The following is a 25,135-nucleotide window of genomic DNA, read 5'->3' as shown; positions in this document are numbered from 1 at the left end:
TGTGTCCACAGGACATCCTCTCTTACTCATCTTCTGGCATTTCTTTCAAGGGGACAGTATCAGAAACTTCTTCCTGATTGAAAAAGCTCATAATCTAGCCCTCCTAGCTAGGTCAATCGTTTCCATGTCAGAGTATAGATAAAACTCAATTTGGCTGGAAAATATACTCCCTGCACTTAAAACTTCTTAGCAATCTATACATTAAAATGTTCCAATTTTCACGGCTACTTTGGTTTTCCCGTGCGTGGTCAGCTAGGGCCCTTGGTCGTAGCTCCTTGCCCATGTCTTCTGCATCCAGAGGACACATAGCTTAGATCTGATCAGAGACAGTAAGACTGGCCTTTTTTCAAGGTTTAAAATCAAAACACTTTGTAAAGATAATTTACTTGTCAAATTTAAGGTGATCCATTCCCGCCACCTATGATGGAAAATACTTTTAAAATGTACTGAATTAAAGCAAAATCCAGGGTAAAGTGAAGTGCTTTTTTGGATTTGAAAGATCAGTTTAATTCTGTTCCTGTCAGCTACAGGGGTGGATTGCACTCATCACAGGAAATGTCAAGGTCAGCTATCAACACAACTCAAGATCTATTAGGGAAGGACAAAGAGCACCTGCTGGCCACAGGAGCCACCAGCAGCATCTCCTGCCCCTCCTGAGAGCCCGCAGCCAGAAAGGGTCAAAGATCCCCCCTTCCTAACAGCTGCCACTGGTTAGAGGTTGGGAAGGTCCCAACCGCACTGTGTGATTAAGTCTGTAGCACAAAGAGAATCCCAATCCTTAAACCAATCAGGTTAGTAAAAATCCTTAAACCAATCAGGTTAGACAGCAATCCAGCACTCACCTTTGTCATGAACACAAACTGAGGGTTTCCTGACACCATCAACCAGAACATTCTGTCTGTTGCCATGTCCATCTTCTGAGTCGCTGTCTTCAAACTGAGCCTCTATAATGACATCAGGACTGTCATTATAGCCTTTCACGGGCTGCTGCAGGAGATGGCTTCCACAGAGCTCCTCGGGGAGATCTAACTCATAGGCACCTTCTGTTTCTTTGTCATTGCTCTCTGGTTTAATTACCTGAAGAAAATAGAAAAGTTCTGCTAAATCACTGGAGGGAAGAACGGGAAATAACAGATTTTTCTCTTCTCATTTTTCTTTCCTAAGGGAAAAATGCACATTCAGAAGCTCAAGGCAATGGTGACTCACCATGTAGTTTGAAAAATAATATTCATTTTCCAGCTGCACAGACAACCTTATGGAGACGACCAATCCAGCACTGCCAGAGTGGCCATCAGCTCCTCAAGATGCCCAAGATGAATGCCATCTCTACTCCCCATTTTTCTGATGTACCTATCTGTTGTTTACCCACTCTCCCCCAGAGGCCCTGAATACCACAAGTACTAAGCTGCTTCATAAGCGTACATCACATGGATGAGAGAGTATGTTCAGAGGGGATAAAACTCAGCAGAGTATGTTACTGCACCACATGTGAAACCACAGAGAATGATGAAATGGAAAAAACAAAATTAAATGTAAATAAGCATTTTTAAATGTTCTCATAAAAAATAGAAGCCCTTAATTCTCCATTTTGAGGCTTGAAATCGGTATAGAAAGCACACAACTAATGGATATTTATATGAACACTAAGAATGAAGCATTATATAATATGACAAATATTTTCAATTAAAAAAAGAGTAAAGCAAATATGAGAAGAGTCTAGATACTAACCCACTTAGTGAGTTTGTCACATAAGTCATACGTCCATACTCTGATTTCTATGGCATTTGATTTCTATGGATTTCTCTAGCAGTTTCTCTATGGGTTTAATTTTGAGAGGTCTAACATTTTTCTAAGTTTAACCTTGAAGTTTCAAGATAGATGCCCGGCTTCAACAAGCCAGATTACCATTCGAATCAGACCACACAAAGATCCTTTAGCAAAGGATCTTTATCTTATACAAGGCAGAAAAAATTACTGAAAGAAATCTTTCCCAAGACATTTTCACACCACAGATTTCAATTAAAATAACCATCCCCAGACAATGAATATTATATTCACCCAGAAAATCAAAGTAAAATATTACAAAGGCATTCTAAAGATTCTAAAAATATATTACCAAGTTTTTAAAAAAGTGACTTCATGAAAATGTGGAAACAGAAAAACTTGTAGACAGCAGTTAATTTTTCAGAGTAAAATTGTGCCTTTTAATAACATTTTTTGGAAACTTGATTCCCAATTTCTGAATATATATAATGAAATTTTCTTTCAACTCTTGCCATGTTTTGACTCTTGTCACATCCATTCATTCATCTGATCACTCTTTCATTATGAGAAGGTTGAAGGTTCCTTTTCTTTGACAGTAAAAGAAAAAAAATTCAACTGGCTAGGCCAGAAATCGCCAAAAAGATTCCCTCAGGGAAGAGGGAAGCCACAGTTGGTCTTTAAATTATAATACAATCATAAAACCCAGCTCTCCTCTGTGCATTTCTGCCTTGTCACAAAAGTTTATTTTCATGCCTGACCCAAAAGAGATCATTCAAAAAATAGAGAATTCAATGACAAGTTAGGAAAGAAAAAGAATTTGACATCACTCAAATCAGCAAACCTAGTCAATGTCCTTAAATGTGCCTGGCAAATTCATCTGCCCCGACCATCCTTGAAGAATGAACACACACCTTGGGCATTGTCAGAATAGCCCAAAGCATGGGGCACCGGATGGCTCAGCCAGTTAAGCATCTGACTCTGGCTCAGGTCTTGATCTCAGGGTCCTGGGATCGAGGCTGGTATCAGGCATCTCACTCAGTGGAGAGTCTGTTGTCCCTTTCCCACCTTGTCCTCTCTCTCAAAAAAATACATAAAATCTTTGGGCGCTTGGGTGGCTCAGTGGATTAAGCCTCTGCCTTTGGCTCAGGTCATGATATCAGGGTCCTGGGATCGAGCCCCGTGTCAGGCTCTCTGCTCAGCAGGGAGCCTGCTTCCCCCTCCCTCTCTGCCTGCCTCTCTGCCTACTTGTGATTTCTTTCTCTGTGTGTCAATGTGTGTCAAATAAATAAATAAAATCTTTAAAATATATATATATATATATACATATATATATATGTATATATATATATATATAAAACATATTTTTTAAATATATATTTTTAAAAATAGCCCAAAGCACAGGCAGGAGGTATACATGCACCCTCTATGTCTAAAGCATGGTGGCTATGACAGGATCACCGCTTTTGTTTTTTCTATGTCATTCCCACGTACAACTTCTCGCAGAGAGAAGAGGTGGGACTGGGGCTGAAGGAGAAAGCCTAGTGTGCTAGAGTTAGACTCACAGGTAACAAGTAGTCTTCCGGAAAGATGTTACGCAAAGGGTCCATGCTTTCAGTTTCCATTATGTATTTATTTCTCCCATTAATAGTTTCACAAAGATTTGGTTCCTATAGGCCATGGAGAAAATCGTACAAGGGGAAACCAGAATTCTGACATTGTCAAATTTGAATGCTCAACTACCCTACAGTGAAAAGTAGTCTTTCTCCATATGCATATATGTGTGTGTGTGTGTTTAAGATATAACAAGAATTCTGTAATCACTATGATTCTGCTACTTAGTAAGAATTATGCTATGGCTCACAGATAAAAAGTTCAAATAAAAGTCAAAAGGAAGAGGAGAGCAGGGGACAGCAATAACCAGAGTACACCAAGCCTAACTGTATAGCACATTTTAAAACCAGCCCAGTTCTGGGATGCCTGGGTGGCTCAGTTGGTTAAGCAGCTGCCTTCGGCTCAGTCATGATCCCAGTGTCCTGGGATCAAGTCCCACATTGGGCTCCTTGCTCGGCAGGAAGCCTGCTTCTCCCTCTGCCTCTGCCTGCCATTCTGTCTGCCTGTGCTTGCTCTCTCTCTCCTTCTCTGACAAATAAATAAATAAAATCTTTAAAACCATCCCAGTTCTGAATTCATGATAATCTCCATGGTTTAGATTAATTATATTCAAGAATTAGTATTTTTCAAGGTGCCTGGGTGGCTCAGTGGGTTAAGCCTCTGCCTTTGGCTCAGGTCATGGTCTCAGTGTCCTGGGATTGAGCCCCACATCTGGCTCTCTGCTCAGCAGGGAGCCTGCTTCCCCCTCTCTCTCTGCCTGCCTCTCTGCCTACTTGTGATCTCTCTCTCTCTGTCAAATAAATAAATAAAATCACTTAAAAAAAAAGAATTCTTATTTTTGGCACTAAATTCACCTTTGAGTTACAAAATTAAAAAATGTAAGGAAGCAGGAGTTAACGAATAAATCAAGTCATTTAAAACTGTGTAATTCACATATAAATTGGAGTGCCTGGGTGGCTCTGTCGGTAAAGCATTGGACTCCTGATGTCAGCTCACATCATGGGATGAAACCCCACATCAGGCGCCACGATTCTAAGATTCTATCTCTCCCTTTCCTTCTGCCCTTCCCTGCACCCTCTCTAAAAAAAAAAATATATATATATATATATGTACATGTGTACATATATATATATACACATACACATATATATAAATGCATTGCATTTTAAAAGTACATTCATTCGGGGCGCCTGGGTGGCTCAGTGGGTTAAAGCCTCTGCTTTCGGCTCAGGTCATGATCCCAGGGTTCTGGGATCAAGCCCCACATCGGGCTCTCTGCTCGGCAGGGAGCCTGGCTTTCCTTCCTCTCTCTCTGCCTGCCTCTCTGCCTACTTGTGATCTCTGTCTGTCAAATAAATAAATAAAATCTTTAAAATAAATAAATAAATAAATAAATAAATAAATAAAGTACATTCATTCTATTTTGTTACACCAGTACACACAAGAACAGAAATATATTCTGAGAAAAAAAGATCACCGTAAGACCAAAAGATACAAAAGTCATTTTACAACTACTCCATACCACACACTGGTTAAGAGTGAGGGTTGCAGGACCCTTAGAGAAATGGCTAATTCAAGTCTGGAGCAGGAAATAGATAAGACAAACCTGGAATATCGTGTCATACCAGGAAAACACGGAAGCGATTAAAGGCTTCTAAGGTCTTATTGAAAAAATTCAAGAATCACCGTGAAAAAGCTCTCTCTGGTCAACCTTAGAAAATTCCAAGCATTTATCCTACCTTTCCTGTACCAACCATACCTCAGGTTAACCACATAGTTAAGGAGGTAAAGATCTTCTTTACGAAGAGTTTCAGCTAATTGAGAAAGAAGGAAAGACTTTTGGTATCACCAGTTTGCCATCCCCATGGAAATAATGGATTCAGGAAATGATCATTAATGGTTGCTAAAGCCAGCTAATTCATAACCTGATGGGGATGGAGTTTTATAATAAATGGATCAGAATGGTAATACTTAAGAAGAGAAAGAAACATAGTGCTTCCTGATGGACGATAATAGTAAGTCCATAACACTATCCATGAAGTACTTTCCCCCAAACTGAACTTGAATCTGATCTGAAACTGGATCATAGGAGCATGTTAAATAACACCAGGGAGAGGACCCATTTATACTCACTCACCAGGTGACTTCATCCCGTCTCAGGGCTTTAAATCTCTCTGTAGCCTATTAACTCTCAAAATTAAATGCCTAGCATCAACCATTCCCCTGAATGCCAGATTCCTATCCAACTGCCTACTTCAGTTGGCACCTGGAACAAGAGAACCCTTCCTCCCCCCTAGAACGCACTCTTCTCCCAGCACCTGCTTTCTCAGCAGATGGCACCAAACTATGGCATCTTCTACTCATGCCCCACATCCAATCCATCAGAAGAGCCCACTGGCCCTTCCTTTAAATATTTCTTCTTACCATTTGCACTAATACTGCACAACCAACCTCTATCTCCTTGCTGAGATAACCCGTCTCCTGATTTCCATTTTGGACCAAAGCAGCTAGAGTGATCTTTTAAATATAAATCAGATCATGTCATTCTCTCAGTGGCTTCCCAACATCATTCCATCACCACCCACAAGGCCTTGTCAAATCAGGCCCATATTATTGTTCCATTCTCATTGCTATAACTTTTTCCTTTACAAATTACCCTCCAATCTAGAAATCTTCTTGTTATTCCTAGAATACTAAAATCTTCCATCCTGAGGTTCTTGTGTTGCTATTCCCTCAATCTGGAAAACTCTGTGCCTGGCTATTCTTAAGGCTAGATCCCTTCATTTTGTTCAGGTCTCACCCCAAATATCCTTCTCTCAGAGAGGCCTTTCCTGATCACATGAACTGAAACAGCCCCACCTGGCTGTCACTACTCTATCCTCTTACCCTGCTTCATTTTTTGTCACTGTTCTTACCCCTACCTAATAATACATTACACACTTACGTACTTTCTGTCTCCCAAATAGAATGTAGGTTTCAAAAGCACGGTGGCTATTTTAGTCACCGTTATATTCCAAGAGTACATTTAGTAGCCACTCAAATATATGTTAAATAAATGAATACAACCATTAATTAGGAAATAACTTGTTCAGGGTCTATCTTCTCAGATAAACTACAGACTCCAAGAAGTGAGCAAGGCCAGAGCTGACATCCAGTATACTCGATCTCATTTGAGTGAACGAAGAACCGGAGGCAGCACAGTGCATCCAACATCTCCACATGTCTGAAACCTGTCTCTCAAGACCATGTCCAGTTGGCTTAGATCTTCTATAACCCAGAGTCCACTGCACAATCTCCCCAGTTCCTCCCCAGCCTCCACGACCTGCCCTAGACAAGAGTAAGTTGCTCCCTCTTCTGAAGTCCCAAAGCAATCCATATGTATGCCTTCTCTGCACTTCACAATTTCTTCACCGTTATTCGTGTTATCTACGTACAGGATTTACCTCATCTGCAGTCAAATGCTCTACCACTGAGCTATACCCCCCAGGATTTACCTCATCTGTTAACACTACACGCTCACCAGTTGTATCTTATGCAACTTGTATAATCAATCTAGGTGCTCCATATTTGATAAATAAATAGGTGGATAAATGGGCTAAAAAATTAGTGTAAAAGACAAGCGGAATGCAAAAGAACGTTCAGAACAATTTCCAGACACAGGAGTATGTGGGTTAGAAACCAGTAGCTCAGTTATCCACAGCTCTGTGAAGTAAGAGGTCTTCTTCTATGGGATTGACCTTGAAAATGTTGAGAAGTCCAGTTCAGGGGGTCTCAACTCTGAAGTTTAGCAGACACCTCTGAGAATCCAAGGAAAGCTATAAACCCTTCCTCCACAGAAAAAATGCACATCTATAAATAGAAAGAAAATATTCCACAATAAAGCACAAGAAAGGACAGTCAAGGTTCTGGTGCTGAAGGCCACCTGGTCAGGTCAGTCGGTATTTTAGAGCTCTGGGCTCAGAGTGAAAGGAGGGGGGCCTGAGGAAAAGGATTTATTACTGACCTGTTAACTGAGGACTTTAAAAATTCCTCTGGGTTCCTTCACAGACCTGAGAGTGAGGCAGCTGACTGCACCTATTATTCCGAGTGCGTGCTGCCCCTAGGGTTATTGTCCCTTGGAGGTTTAGTCTAGTCTCTAGAGGACAGGACAGAAACGGATTAGTGAGGGAAGCAAATTGCTGGGTCACACAGAACTTTGTCACTCTCAGTCTTGTTCTATGAACAGGATAGGATGAACATCACATAAACCTTGCTAATGAAAATAAACAAAGGAAATATAAACAGACATCAACTGGGGCATAGAAATATGAAATGGAAGTGTTACTTGAAGGTACAAAAATGCTCAAAAAATAACAGCACTCTACAATACTAATTTTCATTTCCTTAACTTCTCCCTTCCAAACACAAATGCACATACACATACACACAGAAATGTTTGTCAGATATACCCTTCAGTTAATTTTACCAAGTCTGTCATCTACCTATTGTCTGCTTTCAAAACGTGAAATTGGGCGACAGAGTGGTGTGGCCATGCAAGGAGAGGACAAGATGATCCCCTTTCTCCATTAGGCTATAATCCTTATGCTCTGGGGGATGGGGAGCAGTAATCTGGCCTTTTCAGCAGTATCAGGGAGGAAGCTGACAACCATTACGATGAAATTAAGGGGAAGCTACAAGAAGCTTACCATTGAAAGGAATAGGGTAGAGGCCTAAGCCCAGAATCTTGAGTTCAGAGAGCATGAGAGGAGACACACCTTTCGGAAAAGGAGACACACCTTTCGGAAAAGGAGGGTGCGTGTAGCTTGACTTCTGTACTTTAAGAAAAATATAACCCCTGTGCTAGCAAAGAAATGACAAAATGCGTTGTAGAATTCCCCTACTTCAAAGACAAGAATGTTTGCTGAATCAGAGACCCTATGTAAGTGGAAAATGGCTAAGGAACACACTACTCTAAATGCCTGGCAGAATTTAAGACTTTGTTTCTTTATTTGCGAGCAGGCAGGGGAAGGGTAGAGAGAGAGGGAGAAACAGGCTGAGCAGGGAGCCTGACTCGGGCTCCCAGGACTCAGGAATCCTGACCTGAGCCAAGGGCAGTTGCTTAACCAATTAAGCCACCCAGGTGCCCCTAAAAGAAATTTTAAAGATAAGCCATAGATGTGTTCCATATCCAGAATACATAAAAAACTCCCACAGCTCAGTGAGAGATAGACAATCCAACAGAGAAATGGGTAAAAGGGTTAAAGGCACTTTATCAAATAGCCTAATAGCCAATAAAGACAGGAAAGTGCTCAGCCTCCTTAGTCATCAGAGAAATGCATATTAAAACTATAATGAGATATTACTATAAACCTACGGATAGGCAAAAACTAAAAATCCAGACAATACCAAATGTTAGCAAGAATGTACAACAATGCACTGCTGGTCTGAATGTAAACTGTCTAGTGAAGTAGAAAAACAGATCCACTCGATTCCTGCACAGACTTACACCAATATGCTGTCCTGCCTCCCTCCGGATTTTGACAGGTAAACCCATGAAGAAAGAGAAGACAAAATTGGGAAAGGGTATTTGTACAAAGGAGAGGAGATAAGAAAATGTAAATTCTCCTTTAGTAAAGGCAAGTAAAGGTGACAATGTTAAGAGTGAGAGTTAGAGTGTAGTGAGTGAGAAAGAAGGATGAAGGAGCAGATTCGAAGAGCCCCGAATGCCAATTTAATGAGCCTGGTCTTCACCATAAAGTTAATGAAGTGGGGAAGTAGGAAAAAGTGGTAAAAAGAGGAACGCTAGTCAACACAACTGAGCTTGCATCACAACTCTGCCACTTACTAGCGACAACACTTAGGGAAAGTTATTTAATCTCTTTGAATCTGTTTTATTATCTTTAAAATTAGGACATGAGTATCCAACATTATAAGGTTATTACGGAACTGAGAATTTATGGAAAAACTTTGCACAGGTGTCTGGAGTTTAATATTTGTCTAAGGGAGAACAAATCTAGTCTTTAAACTGCAAAAGTTCAAGGTGGTGAGGAACATCCAGGTGATGGCCAGAAATGCAGGTGTGGAGATCAGAAGAGTGTCCTGGGAGGCAGAAACTGAAAGCTTAGGGAGCTAAACACAGTGGGAAGACAATTAAGCAAAGGTGTCCCAGGGCCAAGTGTCAACTGAAAAGAGAAGCTGAGAACAGAACCCTGAGAAAAGACTCATTTTTTTTTTAAAGATTGTTTTAAATTTATTTATTTTTTAGAGAGAGAGAGAGAGAAGCAGAAGAGAGGGTCAGAGAGAGAAGCTGAGCGGGGAGCCTGATGTGAGACTCTATCCCAGGACCCTGGCATCCTGGCCTGAGCTGAGGCAGATGCTTAACTGACTGAGCCACCCAGGTACCCCAAAAAAGACTCATTTAAAGAGGGCTCAACAGGAAACATGAGTTAGTGAAGCAGGGAGAATTTAAAAATAATTATGAATATGTTAAACACCAAAGCTTTTATTGTGACTCTTCATGCTCTTTCTTTTCTTCTTTTTTTTAGAAAGGCTCCAAGCCCAACATGGAGCCCAACATCAGGCTTGAACTCCCAACCCTGAGATCAAGACCTGGGCTGAGTCAGATGCTTAAACAACAAGCCACTCATGTGTCCCACCACTCCTCGTATTCTTCATGCACAACCTTCCCTGTGCATTTCGCATATCAACTGATTTGATCCATACAATGACCTGAGTGATAGGCAGAAGAGTAATTATGTCCATCTTAAAGAGAAAAAAATAGCTCCTAAATGGCAGAGCTGTGACAGGCACACAGATCTAGGGTTCTACATCCAGTGCCCTTAGTCCTAGACACGCCTATGGAAGATTTCCCGCCAATGGATTCAGAGTCATCTTCTGCACATACAGCTCCCACCACTAACATCCATTGCATGAAATGCCTCTACATCTTTTGCCAGCCAGAAAATCCTCAAAATTCAAGATCCAACTCTTGGATGAATGCTTCTCTGAGTAATCTCCCTCTCTTAAGAAATGTTCTATTTCTTTCCTTTGTTCTGCTGTTATTCCTTAACTATTCTTTCACTCTAAGATTTCTTGATCAGGCTATATTCCATTTATTTGTTTGCATATTTCTCACTTCCATCAGACAGCAAACCGTGTCACATTCATTTCTTATACTCCCCTGAGGATTCTAAGGTACTTGGCATTTTAAACATGCTCAATATTCATTTCCTTTTCTTCCAAAGAGAATGAGAAAAACTTGAAACAATTATAAAAGAAGCATTCTTTAAAAGAAAAAATGACAAGAAATAAATAAAATAACTACCACGCAGCAAGAGGCAACTAAATTCAGATGCCTGCCTACATGATATTGCATCGCCCTCCGTGAATGCACTTGTCTGCAAACCAGGCCAAAATCATCGGTTACTTTAACACAGGTGAAACTTATCACCATAAGAAGCAAATATAAACATATATCCCATGGAGCACTGGGTATGGTGCATAAACAATGACTCTTGGAACACCGAAAAAATAAAATAAATAAATAAAAACACAAAAGCAAATGAGTAAATCTGTAAGACATTTAAGTAAATGCACTTTTCTAAAATAATTCTAGGCCTTCAAGTACCTAAATTACAATTCCAGTTTCAATAGAACCATAAACTTCATGCCCCAATTTGAAAACAATAGCTTAAGCAAGAAAAAGCACAAATGCCTAGATAAAAAAGAGGAAGCCCAGATCTGGGCATAGCCTTCAAGGGTAATTCCGAATTGCTAAAGAGTTGTGAGGTACTAATCCATCCCTCAGAAGGGTACAACCACATCACCTGCAAAGTGCAACTGAAACTCACCAGAATCAAGAAACTAGTCACTTCACCAACTGTCTGATATGGATTAGATGTCTCTTTCCCTTTCCTTTTATAATTAATATGATGTATTTCAAAACTAGGGAGAAACAGAAAGAATTCCTCTAATGAAACAAGTCTAGTGGAAACCTAAATGCAAGTGCCAAGTAGCATTTTCATCATGCTGGCCTACCCAAATTCCAAGCATGAAACATTTCATAGTTTTCTCGTTTACTGATAAAGAAAAACCCTTCCTTAAACATAAAAGCCATCTTTGAAAAGTGCTATGTTACCTCTTATAAAAATGAGCAAGTCCATATTAGCACTGGAAACTTCTGTTCCAAGCAAATAAATTCTATTACACCCCCCCGGGGGCAGGGGTTGCTATCAACTTGGTATAACAAGCTTTTCCAGAAGATTTACATATACTTAGGTCTACACCCGCTTTCTGCCTTCTGCCGCTGCTTACCCGACAGTGTCAGCTGAAGGCTTTGTGTAAGGACATAATGCCCTGCCTTTCCTACTACCTGAGCCCCTGATTCAGAGCTAATGCATGTCATGAAGTCTACCTGGGAGCTGCTTTTCATTTTTTGGCTGCTCTGGCTGGGCTTAAATGACAGCACTCACTTGCCACACATGTTTTAACAAACTTTCAAATCCCTTAATGGCACGCTTGGGACACAGTATAATACACGGTTCAGGAAATACGCTGGAGCCAAGAAAAGCAATTGATATTTCCACAGGGAGTTCTTGACAAGGCTTGCCAATAAGCTTCTTTCATTATAAAGTATGACCGTGGACATATCATTTTAAAGACATATTACAGACATTCTTAAAGGCATACGTGTTATTGGGAACTTTGTTTGTCTAAGGTAGTTCATTCAAAAGTACCTTTTTATTTAGTTTATAAGAACAGAACAAACTATTTCCATTCTACTGGTTACTCAGGCAAAAAATTCTTTATCTTTTTCAATCAATCAATTCCTTCCTCTCTCTCTCTCTCTCTCTCTCTCTCACACACACACACACACACACACACACCATCACATCCATTAGCTCATCCTATCAACTCTATCTCCATGGCTATCACCACCACCACCCCCAGCTCAGGCCCTACCACCTCTCATTTGAGTATAGGTAACAGTCTCGTAAGGGGTCTCCCTGCTTCTACTCTCACCCTTTCCGTCTGTTCCCAACCCAGCAGAGTGAGCCTATGAAATGTAAGCCCTATCATGTCAAATTCTTTGCTCTAAACCCTCCAAGGCTGCCCACTGCCATCAGAGCTAAAACTCAAATCCTGGCTGATGCACAGGCCCTCCCTGACCCATACTCCCACCCTGTGAGCCTTCTGATCTCACCCCAGCTACTCTCTGCTTCAGCTCTTTGCTCTTCCTTGAACACGGCAGACACATATTTGTTGTTCCCGAAGATCTCCACAACCATAGCTCCCTCACTTCTTCCCATTCTTACCCAAAGTCACCTTCCCGAGGAAGTCCTCTTTTTGCCCTACTTAAAATCTCAACCCCAAGGGGGCCTGGGTGGCACAGCTGGTTAAGCATCCAACTCTGGGTTTTGGCTCAGGTCGTGGTCTCATGGTCATGAGATCGAGCCTCATATCCAGCCCTGCCCTCAGTGTGGTCTGCTTGAGGTTCTCTCTCCCTCTCCCTGGGCCCCTCCCGCTCATACCCTCTCTTCTCTAAAAGAAATATATAAGTCTTTTAAAAATAAAATAAATAAAATCTCAACCCTATCCCCAAAACACAGATCTCTCTTCCATATTTTCCCTTAGTACTAAACACTACTGAGCATGCTACACACAGTATTTTATTCACATCATTATATCCTTCCCAGTGAGACACAACCTCCACAAAGGCAAAGACTTGGCCTGTTTGCTCACTATTACATTTCAGCACTTACTATGGTACCTAATATAATGCCTCCCACATGATCCCATCTTAATGTGTTACTATCACCTTAAACTCAAAACATCAAAACCACTCTGGTCTTTCCCCTCAAAGCACTCCTCTTTCCTACTCTTTTTCTTTCCAACACCACTATCACTTTCTTCCAGGCCTTGTAAACTCAGAACTTCACAACCACACTGACTCTTCCCTATTGCTGAATATACTGCTTCAACAAATACTTCACTTGTCTTTTTACAAGTGCTCTTCTCTCTCTACAAATTCCATGATATTCTCATGAGGCATCCTACACATTTCCAGAAGCAAACAAAAAAATCTCATTAAGTTACCTTCTTATTCAAAAATTTTCCATGGACTTTCCTTCTCTAAAGAAACTAATTCTCTGTTTTGGGGCTTACCATTCAAAGACCTTTTGAATGTCCACTGACCTCTTTAGACCATTTTTATCTTACCTGCCAATCCCTTCTATTATACACCATTCATGGGCCACAGCAACTTCTTTCCTCACTTAGATCACAACTCAAAAACAGGTTTCTAGCAACTCAGAACAGCAGGATCTGTCTTCCTCTATTTATCCGTGACTGCAGTAAGGAAACGAATACAACCCCCTTTAAAAATGGTTCAATTTTGTTTTAAATATTTTAAGAAAAAAAGGGAAAAGTGCTCTTGCAGAAATGACCTGTTATCTGTCAAGGAGCAGATAGAGCAGGATGTGCAGACCAGGCTTAGATTGCAGGAGAGGAAGAGAGCAGAAGTCTGACTAGTCAGGGCTTAGGGTCTCTGGACATTGGTCCTAAGAGATCACGGGACTTGAAACAGAATTATGGGTGTCCTGTGACACATCCCCTCACTCCTCTTCTGTATGGCCACTGCAAGCAACTAACCAACCACAACCCAACTCTGGTACCACCAAGCCTGTGGACCTAGTCACCTAGAAGAGAAAGAAGCAATATGCTTCTCCTTTGAGGAGACACAGTTCATAAAACACAGTAGAATCCAGCTAGAGTAATTTCGGTAGCAACATTTGAAATATTCTGATGCCAGAAATGAGCAAAGAGATAAGGAACAGAATTTGGCAGAATGTCATCCCAAGTTCTGAAGCTCAGACACAAATAAAGAGAAGCCAGGCAAGAAACTGGATAGAAGCAAATCTGGGAAAGCAGACCCTAGGGAAGAGTTCCCAAGAAAGACAGAACTGGATGAAAGACCTTCCAAGAACAGAGTCCACGGAAGGAATGGCCACTGAGATTTAGTGAAAGAATGTATACGGGTACATATAACTCTGTACCGAGGGATTGCTTTCTTTTGACTCTGAATCTTTACTATATTTTTGACCTAAGTCTCTAAAACATACTCAATGTAGAGTGTGTGTGTGTGCTCAGATGTCCTCAATATTAGCTCCATTATCAGGGCAGCCTCCTCCTCGTAGTATAAAGAGGGATTCCAGTAGATTCGGAATTATATCCTAGGGGGGATAAAGGGAGCAATTCTTAGACAGGTGCTCTGCAAATGGTCCCAGGAATACCCTGCTGGGCTTGATTTGGGCTGCCTGCTCATTCGTGAATCAATCACTAGGACAAGGAGGTGGACTAGACCAACACATCCCTGTATGAGGAATGTGACCAATTTCTCAATACTAGTAAATAATAAAGCTGAAGTCTCCTTAGAAATGCTCGAAGTATGGGGTACTTAGATGGCTCAGTCAGTTAAGCATCTGGCTCTGGATCTCAGCTCAGGTCTTGATCTCAGGGTCATGAGTTTAAGCACCATGGTAGGTTCCACGCTGGGCATGGAGCCTCCTTTAAAAAAAAAAAAAAAAAAGACAAGAAAGAAAGGAATGTTCAAAGTAGGTCTCTCTTTTTAAAAACAACAATTATCTATATTTTTTCACAGAAGCCTACTGATATCATTTCCAACTGTTTCCCTGAATCAAGGATCATTCCCCTTTCAGAACCGTAACAATTTTTGGTATGAAATCAAAGCAGGGATGTAACATCATGCAGGAAAGAAAATACCCCAAAAGTTTAAACAACATGGTCAAGAATATAAGTACATGTCAAATAAAGGTTATTCGTATTTAAAATTTTTACATGTATAGACACAGCTACAGTATCTGACCTCAGATTCCTTCATATCACAGCAATCTCCAGCAAAATGGATTTCACATCCTTGACATACTTCAATATTCTAGACCTCACTGAAAAATAAGCTCAATTCGCAGGTCATTTCAGAAAACCACGAGTATACAATGAAAATTTCTCAGAGCAAGGGAGATTCAGAACATTAATAATGTAAGGGGTATAACCCAAGAGCCTAATGATGTTCCATACAGACAGTTTACTACTAGTAGATTAACCACAATCATCTAAAAAGTCGACCAACGTCTGAACTACCACCTTATTATCAATAAAAACTGAAACCACGTTTCTCTGACTAGTGCTTGCTGGCACATAAACTCTGTACCTACTGCTAGATTTTTTAAAGTAGATTTAAACTCCAAAAATCTACTTGTATCTGCAACTATCCTTTCCTTCTTTACACCTGAAGCCACGGACATAGCGATCTAGCTTTGAATACTATTTCTCGCCTTGAGGGCTTTGCTTACCGGGTAACGCCCCCCCCCAACAATATTTCATTTCTCCCTCCCACTCTATGAGAAACCTTTGTAATATTTATTTCCATTTCTTTGAAAACATTCTCATAAAGCTGGAGTAGTTATATTAATATCAGAGTCAATTATTTTAAAAAAGTATTACAGGGGTCAAGGAGGAATTTTTGTTAATAAAAGAGCCAATGCATTAGTCAAATAGAATGTTTCTAAATGTATATGCACCTAATAAAAATGCCTCAAACTGGATGAAGCAAAAAACTGACAAAAGTAGTGGGAGAAATGAACAAATCCCCAGTCGTAGAAATTTTAACAAATAAGAATAAAACAACTACACAAATATATATAAAAACAGCAATTATAAATGTCAAAGGACTTTATTTTTTCAAAGGACTTTCACTTACCTTCTATAAAGTCTTAATTCATTAATGCAAAGATAAACCAATTTAATAACTGGGTAAGAGACTACCACAGATACTTCAGGAAAGACTATCAATATATGTAAATGGCCAATGAACACACACCAAAAACTGTTCAAGCTTCATTTTGTTGTCAGGAGATGCAAAACAAAAGATAACAAACAACTGCAACAACAAAAATCTATACTCCTATGGGCTCATCAGAATGGTTTAAAACTATACTACTATGCCCTGCTAAGGATATATAGAAACAGATTCTCTTATACATTTTTTTTTTAAAGATTTCATTTATTTATTTATTTGACAGAGAGAGATCACAAGCAGGCAGAGAGGCAGGTAGAGAGAGAGGAGGAAGCAGGCTCCCTGCTGAGCAGAGAGCCCGATGCGGGGCTTGATCCCAGGACCCTGAGATCATGACCTGAGCCGAAGGCAGCGGCTTAACCCACTGAGCCACCCAGGCGCCCCTCTTATACATTTTTTTTAAAGATTTTATTTATTTGACAGAGAGAGATCACAAGTGGGCAGAGAGGCAAGCAGAGAGAGAGAGAGAGAGAGGAGGAAACAGATTCCCTGCAGAACAGAGAGCCCAATGTGGGACTCGATCCCAGGACCCTGAGATCATGACCTGAGCTGAAGGCAGAGGCTTAACCCACTGAGCCACCGAGGTGCCCCTCTTATACATTTTTAATAGGAGTAAAAAGTGGTACAACTACCCTGGAAAAGAGCTTCATGGCTTCTTATAAAGACAAACACGATGGGGCACCTGGGTGGCTCAGGGGGTTAAGCCTCTGCCTTCAGCTCCAGTCATGATCTCAGGGTCCTGGGATCGAGCCCCACATCGGGCTCTCTGCTCAGCAGGGAGCCTGCTTCCCACTCTCTCTCTCTCTGCCTGCTGCTCTGACTACTTGTGATCAATCGATCGATCTCTCTCTCTCTCTCTCTGTCAAATAAATAAATAAATAAATCTTTAAAAAGAAAAAGACTCACTTACTGTATGATCCAGTGATTCTATTTCTTTAACCAAGAGAAATAAAAACATACGTCCATACAAAGACATGTACAGCAGTGGTCACAGAAGTCTCATTCTTAAAGGTCAAAAAAATGAAAATGATCCAAGTGTCCTTCAACTGGTGGATGGGTAAACAAACTCTGGGTCATCTAGATAGGGGAATAGTATTCAACAACACTGAACAACAGGAACAGTCTCAAGTGCCTTATGCTAAGAGAAAAAGGCCAGACTCAAAATAATTCCATTTATTTGACATTTCTACAAAAGGCAAATTCCATAGGGACATAAAACAGATTCGTGATTGGAAGGGCTATGGGGAAAGAGTAAGTAGACTAAAAAGGGATGCAAGGGAATCTGGGGTATGATGGGACTGCTTTCTATCTTGACTATGGTAGAGGTTACACAAATCTACACAGCTTTTAAAATTCATAGAACTGAATGCTAAAAAGGGAGAATTTGACTGTATGTAGACATGTGAACCAAATAAATCTCCTTTGTACCCAAGCCAAACAAGCTTAGCATCTATATGCACCAGGGAGCAAAAACTCAATTAAAACACAGAAAGTATGAGCCAAGGCAATCAACTGATATCAAATATTTTTCATTCCGCCAAAATCTGAAATCCAATAAACCTTTATTAAAATTTTTATAATGTTAAAAGGCATCTACTAGGCATTAAATAACCCCTCCTTAACAAAGAGGTGATACTTAATAGTTAACAAAACACTCAGAGATATCCTCACTCGTACCAGGCTACTGACACCTGGAAATAAGTAGGACCCACAAGGCACATCCCCAAATATCTGTAACCAAAAGCATACATCATTCAAACGGCATAAACCCTGGGCAGTGAAAGGGAATGACTGCTTCCTGCTGACATGACCAAGGAAAGGCATATAAAAGATGGTGAGAACAGCACAGCTCAAGAGGACAACATTGAGGAAAAAATGGTATGTAAAAAGTCCAGGAAGTCAGCATGTTGGAGGAATAATAAGCAGACAAGTATGAGAGCCTCCCACCACTTCCACCACCATACCCACACATACACAAAATCCACAAAGGAAGATTAAGCTCTTTCTTGCTAGAGAGAAGCCCGAATGTCATTCAGATGTAGTCTAAAATGCACGTGCGTATAAACACAAATGCAGAACTCACTTCTTTTTTCTCAATCTGATGCTTAAAAAAAGAAAGCTAACCCTTGAGGCAGATATTAATATAGAAATGATATATAACACTCCAAACACAATAGAACTGAGGTTTTGTACACTGACTGCCACTGATCAACCGGTTATACGATTCCATGTAGAAAAGCTCTAACTCCCACCCATGCTCAAAAATAACGTGTAAGGGGTGCCTGGGTGTCTCAGTGGGTTAAAGCCTCTGCCTTAGGCTCAGGTCATGATCCCAGGGTCCTGGGATCGAGCCCCGCATTGGTCTCTCTGCTCAGCGGGGAGCCTGCTTCCTCCTTTCTCTCTGCCTGCCTCTCTGCCTACTCGTGATCTCTGTCAAATAAATAAAAATAAAATCTTTTAAAAAATAATAAATAATGTGGTAAAACAGTGGAGAATCCAGGGCCCGAGTGAGGAGGCAGGAGCCCAACAGCATGCCCAGCAAGAAGGGTGACCTCGTGGAAGAGCAGGCCAGTAACATCAGCATACTGGTTACAAATGGGATGAGCAAAAAAGTAAATACAATGTGGACAATAAGAATCATGTTTCTCACTAGTAGAAGGAGTCGCAAATATGGAAAGGGGGAAACTCTAAGGAACCCTGTGGTGTTGGAACTATCAGTGTGAACTCACAGTTTTCCCCAAGACAGGTTGGTGGGTAGACAGAGAGACAGATGAAAGGGGTATATACACACACATATACTTCCTAGTTCTGTTCATGGAGAGGACTTGGGAGCATCTGGATTTCTCTACTAAAAGGAATGAGGACTTCCTACAAAACAGCTGATTCCATGGCACAAGCAGGGTAAGATGAGGCTGGAGCATCTCCAGAAAATAAAGAAGTGTTCAAAGAAGGATGAGAACATGTCAAAAATGATACAGAAGCCAACTTGGGAGCTTCTATTGGCCAAATCTGGGGCAAATGGAATAAAATAATGATAGTAACAGATTATGCCTCTTGGAAATTACACAATCTGCTCTTTCCTAAAGAGCATCTATATACTAAACACACCCACTTTTCAGGAACTGTGAATTCAAACATTTGCTGGATAGTATGGTATCACCCTTCTGTCCCTTTAAGACTCCCACTATCACTTCCACACGGGTGGGTCATGACAACACGAGTGCCTATCTCTCCCTATAATAAACTACATAAAACTGAACCAGGCAAGGCTAGAGAAGGCTTCTCAGCAGAGATGACTCTGGAAGAAGCAACATGTCTCAATCTCTGAAACAAGGCAGGCTTTTTCTACCTCCAGCACACCCAGGACCGGAGTCCCCCAAACAGGTAGGCAAGATGACTCTAAGAATCTAAAGCAAATTTCCCAAGATCTTTGAATAAACACTGACTTGATTTTAAAAAATACATTTGTCTAAGGACGTTGTTTTCTTTAAGAGTAAAAACTAAAGCACGGTTGATCTTTTCACTTTATTTGGCCAGAAATACGGTGTACAGCATCATCATTACTTTACAACCGTAGGGGGTTGTCTTTCACTAACGAAGTAGTTCCTTCCCTACCATGAAGACTGAATTTCTGAACAACTCCAATACAATTTCCAATTTCTAATTCATATTTCACATAAAGTCATGCTTCATTCCAAATCTAACAAGACCTCAAATGTGCCCTTGTGGATTCTATGCCCATGAACTACATGTCCATGGTTCAGAAGCTGACACAACAGAGGAAGCTATTGTGAACCCTGAGACCGGTCTGGTTGCCACATAGAAAATTATCCCTGGAGGTAATCTGCTTATGAGATTTAACTTTGAAGAAGTAGAAAACAATAAAAAAAGAAACCTGGCCAGGCTGTAAAGTTCAGAACTCTATGTGCATGAGTGTTCACAATAGTATAAAAGCAAGGAGCTTATCTACATTGCAGTGAGTCTTTTCAAGCTAAGACTTGCGCAAAGCTTTAGGAACAAAGCTACATTAACAAGAAGTTCTCTAGCTCCACTGGGTAGTTCTCCAATCATGCAAGAAACATGTCTTTGCTCTCCCATTAGCACTTCCTTCCTTGCTTTGCAGATAGCTAAGCCCAGGTAACAAACAAGCTATATTTCAACAAGAGGGGCCCAACAGAATTCCTTTGGGGTTACAAAATGAGCAGCCACAGATACAGCTTTCAAAAATCAGCTGCTAAAATCTGGTCTTAAAAGAGTTATTCTAAAGTCATTTAAACTTTGGACTTATGCTGATTTTGGTGGTACTATTATTTTTGATACTTAAGCCAGTGGTGAGTCTTCTGATGCTAACATTTTTTTAAACCAACAATTTTCTAAGAGCACGAGGCTGGAAATACAATTTTCATATTGTTTTATTTGAATCGTTTTAAAAGCTGTCATCTTTCCCCCTACCTTGATAGAAGCATAAAAAATGAGTTCAATGTAAGCTAGTTCAGCCATATAACCTCACAGTTTATGCCACTAAAAAATTCTTCTGAAAATTATCCTGGGCAGAAATTTTTGTATACAAAGTATCAGCCAAGAACAAATTTTTACAGCTGACTTCTAAACCCTTTAAAAAAATTGTATTTTATAATGGAAATACTGACAGATAACTTTACCCTAGAAGCACTATTTAATATTTCTAGCTTTTCCAAAATATGATACTATGAACTCAGAATCAGAGATATAAAAAAGAAAAAGTCTTAAGTTATAAAGCTATTTTTAAAAATAGGCATGAATAAAAATGTTTTATGGATCAAACACATTTACATGCACTCAACTATCATAACTACTACATTTAATTTTGCAAATGCTTTCTTGAACCACTTAGAATTTCAATCTGTGGATACTTCACCCCAAAGATTATCTGTGATCAGTGATTTGATCTCAGCCTGGCTTTATACCCATTAATCCATATACAGATGGAGCCCAAGTCCTATTTCCACATGCAGGAAAAATAAGAACATTATCTAACTTCATATCAATTCAAGCAGGAGGAAGGTTGTAAACCATAGTGAGCCTTAGAAAACTTGGAACAGTAGGAAGCCATTTCCAGGAAGTAGATACCCAAATCAAAGAAAATCTGTGACAAGGGCATCCCAATGCACCACATAAGGACAGGTACAGTACACATTTATAATTAAATTAATTTTTCTACCATACTTCCTACCACCTCAATATCATCCTATAGCTCTAGAGAAAGTCACCCACTTTCAATACCCTCCAACCCAACCCAAACTGCATCCACTAAATGACACGCACTTACAGCCTCTGGATTCCAAAAGGTTGGTGATATGAGGAAATGGACACAAAACTAGAGACCTCTAGAACTGAGGTTCTGGCTTTGATGTTCAACACTTGAAGCATGTCACGTTACTTTTCACTTGAAACATGCTCGAGTTGCATCATCTTTTAAAATAAGATTTAAGGGACACCTGGGTGGCTCAGTTGGTTAACCAACTCTAGGTTCCAGCTCAAGTCGTGATCTCAGAGTCATGAGATTGAGCCCTGCACTGGGCTCCATATTTAGCGTGGAGTCTGCTTGAGACCCTCTGTCCCTCCTCTGGCATGCACTCTCTCTCTCAAACAGATAAATAAATCTTAAAAAAAAAAAAAAAAAATATATATATATATATATAAAATAAGACTTTAAGTTATACACAACACTAACAAAATGAAGGATAAAAATCACACAACCATTTCAATGGACACAGAAAAAGTATTTGATAAAATTCAATATTCATTTATGATTAACAACTTCCAGCAAAATATAGAGGAAAACATACCACAACATAATAAAGACCACACATGACAAACCCACAGATAATATACTCAATGGTGAAAAGTTTAATGCTTTTCCTCTAAGATCAGGAACAAGACAAGGGTGCGTACCCTTGTCACTTTTATTCAATAGAATATTGGAAATCCTAGCCAGAAAACCAGGCAAGGAAAATAATTAATTAAAAAACACCCAAGGGGCGCCTGGGTGGCTCAGAGGGTTAAGCCTCTGCCTTCGGCTCAGGTCATGATCTCAGGGTCTTGGGATCGAGCCCCGCATCAGGCTCTCTGCTCAGCAGGGAGCCTGCTTCCTCCTCTCTCTCTGCCTGTCTCTCTGCCTACTTGTGATCTCTGTCTGTCAAATAAATAAATAAAATCTTAAAAAAAAAAAAAAAAAAAACACCCAAATTGCAAAGGAAGAAGTAAAGCTGTCTCTATTTGCAGATGACAATGTATTTTATATATGAAACCCTAAAGAACTAATTTAAAAACCCTATTAGAACTAATAAATGAATTCAGTAAAGTTGCAGGATACAAGATCAATATACAAAAATTTGGTTTGTTTCTATTCTTTATTTCTAAATTTTTTTATTTTTAGAGATTTTATTTATTTATCTGAGAGAGACAGAGCATGAGCAGGGGGAGGAGTAAGGGGAACAGCAGAGGGAAAGGGAGAAGCAGACTCCTCTGCTGAGCAGGGAGCCTGGCATGGAGCTCAACCCCAGGAATTCAGGATCATGACCTGAGCCAAAGGCAGACGCTTAACCAACTGAGCCACCCAGGCACTCTGGTTTGTTTCTATTCCTTAATAATGAACTAGCGGACAGAGAAATTAAGAAAACAATCCCATTTATAACTACATCAAAAAGAACAAAATATCAGGTCACCTTGGTGGCTCAGTAGGTTAAGCATCTGACTCGATTTTGGCTCTCTCTCAAATAAATAATTTTTTCTTTTAAAAATGGCAGAAGACATGAACAGACATTTCTCCAAAGAAGAAATATAAATGGCCAACAGACACATGAAAAGATGCTCAACATCACTCATCATCAAGGAAATGCACATTAAAGCTATAATAAAATATCACCTCATACCTGCCAGAATGAATAAAATCAAAAACACAAGAAACAACAAGTATTGGTAAGAATGTAAAGAAAAAGGAACGCTTGAGCACTGTCAGTGGGAATGCAAACTAGTGTGGCCTCTGGGGAAAACAGTATGCAGGTTCCTCAAAAAATTACAAAAAGAATTACCTTATGTTCCAGTAATTCCACTATTGGGTATTTATCCAAAAAATATAAAAACACTAATTCAAAAAGACATGTGCATCCCTATGTTCACCGCTGCATTATTTACAATAGTCAAATTACAGAAGCAGCCCAAATGTCTATTGACTGATGAATGGATAAAGAAGATGTGGTAAATATTTACAATGGAATGTTATTCAGCCATAAAAAAGAATTTAATTGTACCTTTGACCTTCACCCATTTACCTTTGTTCTTCAAAATTACCTTGGTTGTTTTTGGCCTTTACATGACATCTATACTTAGAACCAGTTGCCACACACATGAAAATGCTTGCTGGGACTGTGCTGAATCTATAGGTCAATTTGGAAAGAATTAACATTTTTGCCATACTGAGTCTTATGGGCCATAAACATTTAGTTAGGGCATCTTTAATTTCTATCAACAACACTATGTTGTTTTTAACGTTGAGGTCTTGAACATCATCCACAATACTTATCCTAAGGTACATGTTTTTCTATGCTAACGTAATGTTTTTCTATGCTAAGTAATAATAAGAAATGGTATTTCTTCTTATTATTATTTCTTATTATCACTATTGGTTTGTTGCTGATATATAAGAATAAAAATAATTTCTGGAGGTTGACTTTGTATGTAGCAACCTTCATCCTTTAGGGTTTTCCATGTATACAATCAAGTATCTGAACATAATGACCACTGACTTCCTTCCCCAGTCCTTACACATTTTCCCCCATGCTTTATCATACGTCCCCTAGTACAATGTAGAATAGAAGTGGTAACAGCATCTTTGTTTCACTCCCACTATCAGAAGGAAAGCTTTCACTGTTTCAACATTAAATATGATGTTTTGCAGGCTTTTGTTTTGTTTTAGTTGTAAAAAGCCTTTATCAGATTAAGGAGATTTCCTCTGCTACTAGTCTGCTAAGAATTTTTATCAAAAATAGGTGTTGAGGGGCACCTGGGTGGCTCAGTAGCCAGCCTCTACTTTTTGAAGAGTTGAAAAACATCTTAAGAGGCCATTTGGGAGGAGGAGTCAAGATGGCGGAGAAGTAGCAGGCTGAGACTACTTCAGGTAGCGGGAGATCAGATGGATAGCTTATCTAAAGATTGCAAAAACCTACAAATCCAAAGGGAGATCAAAGAGAAGAAGAACAGCAATTCTAGAAACAGAAAATCAACCACTTTCTGAAAGGTAGGACTGGCGGAGAAGTGAATCCAAAGCAACAGGAAGATAGACCGCGGGGGGAGGGGCCGGCTCCCGGCAAGCGGCTGAGCAACGGAGCACAAAATCAGGACTTTTAAAAGTCTGTTCCGCTGAGGGACATCGCTCCAGAGGCTTAACCGGGGTGAAGCCCACGCGGGGTCAGCGTGGCCTTAGGTCCCACAGGGTCACAGAAGGATCGGGGGTGTCGGAGTGTCGCAGAACTTACAGGTATTAGAACGGGGAAGCCAGCTACAGAGACAGAGCCGAGGAGTGAGCTCTAAGCTCGGGGTTACCTTGAACCGGTCGCAGGCTCGGTCAGTTCGGAGCGCGGCCGGAGGCAGGGTGACGGGAGAAATTGGGCGCTGTTTTCTGAAGGCACACTGAGGAGTGGGGCCCCGGGCTCTCGGCTCCTCTGGGCAGGAGACTGGGAGGCCGCCATCTTCATTCCCGTCCTCCGGAACTCTACGGAAAGCGCTCAGGGAACAAAAGCTCCCGAAAGCGAACCGGAGCGGATTACTCAGCCCAGCCCCTGGTAAGGGCAGTGCAATTCTGCCTGGGGCAAAGACACTTGAGAATCACTACAACAGGCCCCTCCCCCAGAAGATCAACAAGAAACC

General features: G+C 40.4%; 1 protein-coding gene across 3 annotated transcripts in view; it reads right to left on the bottom strand.

Moving 5' to 3' along the window:
• DIS3L2 (DIS3 like 3'-5' exoribonuclease 2) overlaps positions 1 to 25,135 on the bottom strand; it is a 355,877-nt gene that overhangs the window by 223,737 nt on the left and 107,005 nt on the right. For all 3 annotated transcript variants that reach the window (XM_047721343.1, XM_047721346.1, XM_047721345.1), the window contains exon 6: positions 843 to 1,077. In XM_047721343.1, coding sequence (XP_047577299.1) covers positions 843 to 1,077 — 235 coding nt within the window. The remainder of the gene's footprint in view (positions 1 to 842; positions 1,078 to 25,135) is intronic.

This window comes from Lutra lutra, chromosome 3, assembly GCF_902655055.1.
Source record: "Lutra lutra chromosome 3, mLutLut1.2, whole genome shotgun sequence".
Taxonomy (NCBI): Eukaryota; Metazoa; Chordata; class Mammalia; order Carnivora; family Mustelidae; genus Lutra; species Lutra lutra.
The sequence above is the reverse complement of the archived record's forward strand: the minus strand, read 5'-3'. Positions and strand labels throughout refer to the sequence as shown.